We start from the raw sequence: 10,191 nt of genomic DNA on the forward strand, positions 1-10,191 counted from the left end.
AGGTGTTACTCGAATTGTTTTTTTTCATGTTGTTTATTAAATGCGAAGCTCTAGTGTTGATATATTGTGACCCTCGGCCGAGCTCGCGCAAGGTCGTGCTTGGCAACATTGTGCACTCTACTCTTCCTACACAGCTGCATGACTTTCATTTTTACATGTACTCATGCTTATAATTTAGGAGTATTTAGAAGTGGTTATATTATTTTATTTGGAAACACTATGATGTGCAAGCTCATTTTTTTCTTGACTTGAGAAGTCCCATGAGGATTGTGAGGCATGTTGATCACTTTTATCTGGGTCGATCTATTTCCACTCATTTTTGCTTGTTTTATTTGCTAATAAATAAATGCGTTGACTAAACCATCTGATCTCATCTAGTGAGGCCACCTCAGTCGACAAAGACTCGCACTAAACCGTGGGCCATGGACCGGTTAGTTGGCACGTCGCCGCCACACAGTGGTGTCAGCAGCCATGGCATGACACACGTCCAGCACGATCTTGAAGTTTGTGGAGTTGCAGATGGTAAATCAGAAACCGGAGGATTCAATTCAACGGAGACGGCGCATCTGGAAAGTGGCACCGGTTTTGATTGGCCACACTCCACTGTCTGATTGCAAGTCACCGGACATGTCCTTTGTTGTGTGACGGCCGTGCGTTCTGGTGTCGTCCCTTTCGGTGCGCGTCGGGTCAGTAGTATCACATCGCAGGAAATCTCCTGTGCCTCCCTCAGGCTGCTACCGTGGCCGCATTCATCGCCGCGCGCGATGTCGGTGCAATTAGTAGCAGGGATTCCATCAGTCCAAGCAAAGCAACCCACAGTGGAACGATAGAGCATACACATACAGGAAATGCAGCCCAAAAGCTTCAGAACTCGAGATTTTATTATTCTCTTCCTAGCTCCCTCCCGTATGAGAAGACCTGGAAGGCCACTTGTATAACGAATCCACCACTAAGAAAACTCGTCCTTCGCTTCTCTATCTGCATGTATGTATACACCTGAGATTTTTTTCCCTTACAAGAATATGTCAGAAAGGGTAACAAAAACACACACACACACACACAAGGGAACTAAAGAATTGAGCGGAGAGCCGGAGCGGACAAGAGTGGAAAAGCAGATACAAATGGGTGTGGCCAGAGATTTCACTCCAGCCGGGGCAGGCGCTTTCTCGGGCTCCACTATCATCATGTGGGCGTACAAACGAACAAGGCCGTCGTCGTTAGTCGAGTAAGCACGCATCAGCTACACCCAAATCGCATTCGCACGGAACTCGAACACCGCTAACAGCAAACCAGCCGCATCTCCCACCTATTTACACACAAAAATCACCCCCTACTGCTGCTACTATACTCTGACGGGAAACCCAAAATTCTGGAGTATCCTGATCTGACCCCCACTGCCTGCCGTGGCGATGGCCATGCCCCAGGCCGACCGGCTCGGGGCCTGCCCGGCGCCGTCACCGTCGGGGAGACTGGTGCTGGACCGCGGGCTCTGTTTCGTCGGCGTCATGAGCTCCTCGGGCCAGGTCGCAGACGCTCTGTCGCCGCCGCTGTGGTTCGAACCGTTGCTTAGGTCATCGCGGCTCTGCTGCTGCTGGAAATCAGAGGAATCTCCGTCTCCTGCGTGCGGCAGAGGATACTCGGACACACAATCCAGCTCCTGGTGCTTCCTCCTGGAGTTGGTCCGGGACGTCGCCGCTGACCCCGCCGTGGATGGCAAGGCGGCGGCCACCGTCACGTCCCGGCAGTAGAAGTACTCGTAGGAATTTGCGACAGAAACGACGCCCTTGCTGCTGCTGCTGCTGCTTCTTTGCTCGTCAGGGCCGTCGTCGTTTGTCCACACGTACACATGGGAGTTTTCGCTCGCTGAGATCACGTATCTGCCTCTGGCTGCGTAGCAAGCTGAGATTTGGCTGTTGGTGTTACGGAAACCTGGAAATGTGAAGGAACAGGGCGTCAGCAACCGACAAAACATACGGATATCAGATCCCGTCCTAAAAGGAAGAGATGAGTATTTTAACATTGCTAATTGGACATTACGAGCTATCAACTCAACATAGTGGATTCTGACGAGTTTTGGCGCTTTGCTGAAAAGAAGAACATGACAGCAGAAACTGGTCTCCACCGTTCACATTCAATCAATCAGCAGAAATAGCATTGCTTATAAGCTGGTTACCACACCATGATTGACAGCTGCAGCCCTACTCTAAACAGAACTTTCATACAGCAAATATAATGATAGGTAATAGTGGCAAATAGGTTAAACAGGTCAAGGACTAAAACTACAAGTAAACTTTAAAGCAACAGTGTCTCGAAAAGATTACCGGCCAAACCTTGAAGATAATAGCAATATGGTATGACACAGTAGCTATGATTCGTTAAGACCTTGATACCTTTAAATTTGTGAACTAGTTCAAAATCATCAATAACTCGGATCCGTGAATCGGCAGATGTGATGAGCACCTTCGAAGAACTCCCTGGAAGGAACTGATCAAGTAACTATGATTCAGTAAGAGACCAAGGTTATCATCTGTATGGCCTGGTGTCAGAACAGAACAGATTCGGAAGTCTTTAAAAGTAAGCACCTGAAATCCAGTGATCTTCTTCTGGCGGGACTTCTTCTTTTTAGTTTGCAAGTCAATTTGTTTCTTTTGGATAAGCTTATTATCTGGTAAAGGGTCACACAAAGGGTCAATTCTGAAGGAAAAGTAAGAGCTACACATTCAACAAAATAATCTTGAAAATGTCATAAATCATCAGAGCAGGGGAGAGAGAGACCCGATGTGTCATAAAGATGACAGCTGCCCTTGTGGGAACCAACTAACGCACTCTTCAGGGAAAATGAAACTTGGTGTTAGAACTTAACAAACGGAACACATTTAGGGTCGAAAGTATACAAACCTGTCCATCAGGGGTATAGCAAGCAGCAGTGACCATTTCATGCAGATCATGCCAATCAACAATTTCACGTTTTGGAATGCTCCAGATGCGGACCTTTTCATCCAGAGAACCACTAATGAAGTATCTATCATCGACAGGGTTGAACTGGATGCATGTCACTGGAAAGCAAAGCAATAAAGGAAAACTGAGGATAATGCTGACAGAGTGAGAGGCATTCCATGTGTGAGCTAAACTGATGATTAAATCGAAATCTTACCATAGTCACAGTGTGAGAACGTTTTCAAACATGATACACTTGACATGTTCCATAACTTTACTGTTTTATCCATTGAAGACGAAAGCAAGTACTGCACACATGAAGTTTAAGGTAAGAAATTTTGTAAAGACACCCGGATCATAATAAATATTATTACAAGATTCAAACAGTGGTAGCAACTAGCAACCATAGTTCGGACGCATTGCTGGATTCACTATTGCAAATTGTGAAGTTTGGATATGTAGCTAGCACAGTAAGGTATAATTGTTCGCTTATAGCTGCCTGTGACAAGGACCCAACAATGTTTATGCATCTAATCTATAATCATGCATATCACCTTTCTGAATGATACTGAACATCAGAAATGTCGGAAAACTTCAAGGTGCAGGTCCTAGTTTCTAGACAGTAAGACAAATCATAACTGAATGGCAACTAAAATTCAAACTCCATGAGTAATAACATGTATGTCATGCAACATGCTAGAGATTTCCTGACGCTCCAAGATACATTTAAGCCTAACATAGTTATTAGCCCATGGGCAAGAACATTCGACAAATAAAGGATAATATAGAATTCGGTTTACTATTAAAACCTGGGATATCCTAATCATATGGGTACATAACTCCATACTATTTCATGCAAGTCTAGTAGAATGGATTTGACCTTCACTTAAACCTAGAATAAACTTGGCCTAGAAGGGGTAAAATCGGCAATAATGGAGTCAAAAAATAAGGCTCAAATATACTGGCACAGCACATTATTACCGTGGATGGTTAAATTTTGCAAAACCTCATATCACGCTTTACATCAATGAATGAAAAGACTTAACCCAACATATTTCCAACACTGTAAATTTAGGCACGACAATCTTAACTTCGTTTGCTCTCGAGAAAGCACAACAATCTTTCCGAACATCCAGTATAGCATTCTGTGTATCTAATCAATCTCAATTTATACAACATTTCTAAGATCTAATCCCTTTGGAAAACTCAAACGCAAATGAGTCTTCCCACCTATCATATGGTTAAATTGAGAAGCTTGTGTCATGATAATATGATAAAGATAACTCCAGTAGTTAACACTCTTGGAATTAAAGTACTTCAAATCACATTTTGAAACATGTATTATCTAGTTAATTTCGAAAAAGAAAAGGAAAGGGAAATTACAAACATTACAGTGTGAAATGCTTATGTTACAGTCTGGGTACTAACTTTACTGTTTGATTCAATTGCCACTACATGTACCAAGATAGAAATAATTACCAGAACAGGCAAACTGCAAGCTTGGAGAACACATTCCTTTCTTTAAGACAGACAGCAGGTTCAGTTAGTTTTATGCATTATTACAACCTTCCTTTTGAAGAACAGATTTCAAAGTAGTAATCGCTTAGAGCTACAGGATACCAGTTTGCATACAATATGGCCTGTGTTTCTAAACCACTACAATTTGATTTGCTATTTGTCAGTTCATCATTTACAGTCAGCTACACTCTAAATGTCTGGCATGGCTGGACTCTCAAATATGGCAAAGAACTTTGGGGTTGCTCAAACAATGCAGTACTTATCAAGTTCTGCCTTTAAGAGCCTAAGAATAAAAATGAAATTATTGAGGACTAATTAATCGACAGAGCTTTCTAAATTGGGCAGAAATTGGGTTGTGGGATTAAATTCAGTGCTCACATTGTAGTCAACACGAAACAAGTTCAGGATATTAGAATGAGAAGCAACACATCATACCTGTGACTTGGACCAGCATAGATCAAGAACATCCTCTGAATGCCCCTCAAAAGTTTTGACAGGTTTTTCCGACAGTCCAAACACATGCTCTGGCACCATCAACCGGTCTGAGCTACTGGATTTCCGACATTGTGAGACCCTCGCCCGGAGTTTCTTATCCCAATGGCTCCCATCCACAGTGGCCAAGGCCAATGTTGGCTCTGGCGAACCATTGCACATCACTGCAACGAATGGATTAGACACCCCATTCTCCTCTCGTCTCCTTTCAAACTCCAACACTTCCCAGACATGGATCACACAGTCCACCCCAGCACTTGCAAGGTAGCGCCCATCGGGGCTAAACTTGATACTCCAGATAGAGCCGTCGTGCGCCGGTACCTCCTGGTTCATGAACAGCCCACTGAGCTCCTTGTACGACTTGCCGTACAGCCGCACCTTAATGCGCTCTGGGCCATGGTGCACGGCGCCGGCGCTATCCTGGCTGTCATCCGTGGCTGAGCTGGACCGGCGTCCGCCCTTCTCCGATGACGTGTCCTTCTCGTCGCTGCTTCGGCGGTCACGGGAGCCGGCCACCATCGAGCCAGCGACGTGGCGGATGGTACGAAGCCAGCTAATGCGGCGCCTGGGCCGGGCCGCGCCGTTGCTGGAGTCGGAGCTGGACCTGTGGATGGGAGTGGAGGCGCCGTCGTTTGCAATGTTCTGGCGGCGCATGAGCTCCTGCACGATGGGAGAGCGGCCGACGCAGAGCTGGAACTGCTCCAGGGTGAGCTGGCGGCCCGTGCCGATCTCGCGAAGCTGAAACTCTTCCTTGACGACGAACTCGGTGCCGTCGTCGAGGTTCCGGATTAGGCACCTGGGGTCGGCCTCGTCGTCCTCCGGCATGGCCTCGGAGGAGCCCGACGAGGCCCGGCCCCCTCGCGGCGGCTTGGCCGGCACGGCGCCGTCCGATCTGGATCGGGGCATGGGCGAGAGCATGGGCGGGCGGACGGGCCTGTCGTAGGAGACCGATCGGCCCATCTCGAGGCGCGCGAGGGAGGGGTCCCCGGCGAGCCCCATCGTCTGGAGGAGCCTCCTGCGGCGCTCCTGCACGGGCGCCGGCTGCGACGTCCACAGGTCCAGCGCAGCCGCGGCCGCCGCAGGCGGGTAGGCGTCCCGTCGGCGTCGCTGCTGCTGCTGCGCGTGGTCATCGTCGTCGGAGGCGGAGGTGGAGGAGCCGGAGGAGGAGAGGACCCGGTCCCGCGACTCGTAGAACACCTCCTCGTCCTCGTCCTCCTCCTCCTCGCCGCCGCTCATCTCCCCCCGCGCATTGACCGCCTCGGCGAACACCGCGAGGAACTGCTGCGGCTCGCGGGGTCGGCGGGGGAGACGGAATCACGCGGGTACGCGACGAGGGGTCAGATCCGGCAGCAGCGGGAGGGGAGGCCCGCCCGCGCGCGCGAGGTCGTCGGCGGAATCGCGACAGGTTCGTGCCTGCCCTCGCCCCCCCTCTCGTCTGCCTCGGTGGTGGTTGGTGCCGAGGCCGTCGTCGTTGTTATTGCGGAGGGACGCGATGCCTCTCCCCTCCCCACCCCCACCCCTCTCCCGCGTGCGTCGTCGTCGCAGTCCTTGGTTGTGTTTACCACCACCGGTTACTGTTTACTGTCGGGCCGGTCGACGGTCGTACTCCGCCTTGGCCTTTTCGGCCGGTCGGCCACACTTGTCCTTGCCGTCGGCCGGTGGCACTGGCGTGTCCGTGTCCGTCACGAGCCCATCCCTTCCCTCCCTCCCGACCCATCCTCCGGCCGACACGGTGCGGTGCCCGTAACCGTAAGCCTGTGCCGTAACGTGGAGCACGGCGGCACGCACGCATCTGGTGTCCGTCGGTTTGCACCCCGATCGCGCGCACGCGGCCGTTGCGGGCGTAAGCGCCCGGCGCGACAGCATGATTCAGCAAGGAGCGAGCACAAGCCACCGTGCAAAAACACGGTGGACGGAGCACCGTCCACGGCTTTGCCGGGTCCGATCCCAGGTGAAAATGAACAAACTAGCCCTTATCTAAAACTTCAACATAAAATGATCCCAGTCTAAAAATATTTTACGAAATGGTCCTTTTTTGCATGACGCCCGCAGCTAAGGCGCCATGCTAGAGAGCATGACGCCCCGGGCTAGGGCGCCATGATAGCGACATGTAGCATGGCGCCCCGGCCTAAGACGCCATGCCAAATAGCATGACGCCCTAACCCGGGGCGTCATGCTATCTAGCATGGCGCCCTAGCCCCGGGCATCATGCAAAAGGGACCATTTCATGAAATATTTTAGATTGGGGCCATTTTGTGTTAAAGTTTCAGATAAGGACCAATTTTGTCCATTTTCACCGATCCCGGCTCCTACGTATCTCTAATCATCACTAATAAACATTTAATTTAACACAACATGGACGAAAGCGTTCATATTAGAAAAAACCTCATGTCGCCTAAATATACTCAACGCTCGCGCGGCGAGTAAAAATGTGCCCGCCTCTTTCTCTTGCCCTTGCGGCTGTGTCCTTCCCATCGTCGCCGTCACCACCGATGACCGCCCCCGTCGCACGTGGGTAGCTAGGACTCTCCCGCCACCCAAAACCACCCTTGCGCCACCGCCCACACTGAAAAAGAGGTTGGAGATAAAAAATCTCCACCGACCAAAAGCACCGGCTCCAACCGTGATGAAGGCCGCCGGGGTGGCCACTGCCTCTCCGACGATCGTCGATCATCCTCCCGCCGCTCCCGCCGATGGCAAGAGAGCTAGGAAACTGACGATTGCGGCGGCGGCCCTCGCGGAGGCGGCCGCGAAGAAGAAGGCCACTCCGGCCCTCCGTCCACTCCCAACGCCTCGTGCAACGTCTCCAGCCACCCTTACAACCACTGCTCCAGCGCGCCCGGCCGCCACAGCCGGCAAAAAGGGCCGCGACCGCCAAGTGCTCTAGGAAATGCCAACAAGGTAAAAAAACTTATTTTTCATTTCGGACAATGAATTTGATGGTGATTGCTGATGCCCAATGATGATGGAGTTTGTTGGTATTGTTGTCGTTGTGTGGAGAGGAACACGACCAAATTATTGGCGTCTTTGGAGTCCTCAGATGCGTTGGGGCTAGATGATCTCAATTACGATTCAATTTGGGATCATTGGGAGGTGGCCGAAGAGGAGTTGGGCGAAGAGGAGGTGGCCGCTGAAGAACTTGAGGTTGAGGAGGTGACCAAAGCAAGCACAAAGACGTCGCGGTCACGAACTCACAAGTACAATCAACTTGAAGATATTGCTCTATGCTATGCTTGGATGAACATCTACATGGATGCATCGGTTGGAACGGATCAAAGCAAGGACAAGTTTTGGGAGAGAATTTCATAGTGTTGGAAATATGCCCTAGAGGCAATAATAAAGTTGTTATTATTATATTTCCTTACTCATGATAAATGTTTATTATTCATGCCAGAATTGTATTGACCGGAAACTTAAATACATGTGTGGATACATAAACAAATACCGTGTCCCTAGTAAGCCTCTACTAGACTAGCTCATTGATCAAAAGATGGTTAAGGTTTCCTAACTATAGACATGTGTTGTCACTTGATAACGAGATCACATCATTAGGAGAATGATGTGATGGACAAGACCCATCTGTTAGCTTAGCATATGATGGTTCAGTTTATTGCTACTACTTTCTTAATGTCAAATACATATTCCTTCGATCATGAGACCATGCAACTCCTGGACACCAAAGGAATACCTTGTGTGCTATCAAACATCACAACATAACTGAGTGATCATAACGATGCTCTACAGGTATCTCCGAAGGTGTCTGTTGAGTTGGCGTGAATCGAGATTGGGATTTGTCACTCTGTATGACGGAGAGGTAACCCTGGGCCCTCTCCATACAGCATCACAAGAAGCTTGCAAGCAAAGTGACTAAGGAGTTAGTTACGAGATGATGTATTATGGAACGAGTAAAGAGACTTGCCGGTAACGAGGCTGAACTAGGTATGTGTTGGGGAACGTAGCATGCAATTTCAAAAAAAATCCTACGCTCACGCAGGATCTATTTAGGAGATGCATAGCAACGAGAGGGGGAGAGTGTGTCCACGTACCCTCTAGACCTAAAGCGGAAGCGTTTGATAACGCGGTTGGTGTACTTGAACTTCTTCTCATTCTGACCGATCAAGCAGCGAACGTATGGCACCTCCGAGTTCTGCACACGGTCAACTCGATGACGTCTCTCGAACTCTTGATCCAGCAAAGTGTCGAGGGAGAGTTTTGTCAGCATGACGGCGTGGTGACGTTGATGGTGAAGTGATTCGCGCAGGGCTTCGCCTAAGCACTATGACAATATGACCGGAGGCGTAAACTATGGAGGGGGGCGCCGCACACGGCTAACAATCGTTGTTTTTTTGTGTTCTAGCGGTGCCCCCCTCATATATATAGGTTGGAGGGGAGGAGAGGGAGCCAAGGGGGTGCCCCAAGTAGGAGGAATCCTACTTGGGCTGCTCCTAATTCGGCCTCCCCCCTTCCATGTCCATCCAGAGGGGGAATGAAGGAGGAGGGAGGAGAGAAGGAAGGGGGAGGCCGAATCCCTCCCCTTCCTTTCTCCCTTCTCTCCTTTCCTTCCCCCTTATTTTGGCCTACATGGGGCGCACCATCCCCTTAGGGGCTGGTATGTTCCCCTCTTGGCCCATTAAGGCCCATGTAGTTGCCGGGGGGATGCCCAGAACCCCTTCCGTTCACCCGATATGCACCCGGTACCCCCAGAACACTTCTGGTGTCCGAATACCATCGTCGAATACATGAATCTTTACCTCTCGACCATTTCGAGACTCCTCGTCATGTCCGTGATCTCATCCGAGACTCCGAACAACATTCAGTCACCAAATCACATAACACATATAATACAAAATTGTCATCGAGAATTATGTAGACATGACTGAGACACCTCTCGGGTCAATAACCAATAGTGGAACCTGGATGCTCATATTGGTTCCCACATATTCTACGAAGATCTTTATCGGACGTATCGTAATGACAACATACGTTATTGAAGGAAATATGCCATAGAGGCAATAATAAAGTTGTTTTTATATTTCCTTATATCATGATAAATGTTTATTATTCATGCTAGAATTGTATTAACCGGAAACTTGATACATGTGTGGATACATAGACAAAACACAGTGTCCCTAGTAAGCCTCTACTAGACTAACTCCTTAATCAAAGATGGTTAAGTTTCCTAACCATAGACATGTGTTGTCATTTGATGAACGGGATCACATCATTAGGAGAATGATGTGATGG

General features: G+C 49.2%; 1 protein-coding gene across 2 annotated transcripts; it reads right to left on the minus strand.

Moving 5' to 3' along the window:
- Window positions 1-950: 950 nt before the first annotated feature.
- On the minus strand, window positions 951-6,442 carry LOC119355783 (WD repeat-containing protein 44-like). 2 transcript variants are annotated; one of them, XM_037622661.1, is made up of 7 exons: window positions 4,891-6,442; window positions 3,155-3,245; window positions 2,899-3,056; window positions 2,776-2,827; window positions 2,583-2,665; window positions 2,391-2,496; window positions 951-1,929 (listed from the first exon to the last, which is right to left on the minus strand). In XM_037622661.1, the coding sequence occupies exons 1-7, from the start codon at window positions 6,181-6,183 to the stop codon at window positions 1,343-1,345; spliced, it is 2,370 nt and encodes a 789-aa protein (XP_037478558.1). In that variant the 5' UTR covers window positions 6,184-6,442; the 3' UTR covers window positions 951-1,342. The 2 variants fall into 2 exon arrangements, with proteins under 2 accessions (XP_037478558.1, XP_037478559.1); XM_037622662.1 differs by having other exon boundaries at window positions 2,391-2,484; window positions 4,891-6,440.
- Between the last annotated feature and the right edge of the window lie 3,749 nt (window positions 6,443-10,191).

Source organism: Triticum dicoccoides, chromosome 2A (genome assembly GCF_002162155.2).
Source record: "Triticum dicoccoides isolate Atlit2015 ecotype Zavitan chromosome 2A, WEW_v2.0, whole genome shotgun sequence".
Taxonomy (NCBI): domain Eukaryota; kingdom Viridiplantae; phylum Streptophyta; class Magnoliopsida; order Poales; family Poaceae; genus Triticum; species Triticum dicoccoides.

What these genes read in the sequence shown, in the direction of transcription:
- LOC119355783 (XM_037622661.1), bottom strand. Translation starts at nt 6,183, where the DNA reads ATGAGCGGCGGCGAGGAGGAGGAGGACGAGGACGAGGAGGTGTTCTAC. An exon ending in TATGCTGGTCCAAGTCACAG is followed by an intron (nt 3,246 to 4,890) that starts GTATGATGTGTT and finishes TCATGTGTGCAG; the next exon opens with TACTTGCTTTCGTCTTCAAT. An exon ending in AGAAGATCACTGGATTTCAG is followed by an intron (nt 2,497 to 2,582) that starts GTGCTTACTTTT and finishes ACTGAATCATAG; the next exon opens with TTACTTGATCAGTTCCTTCC.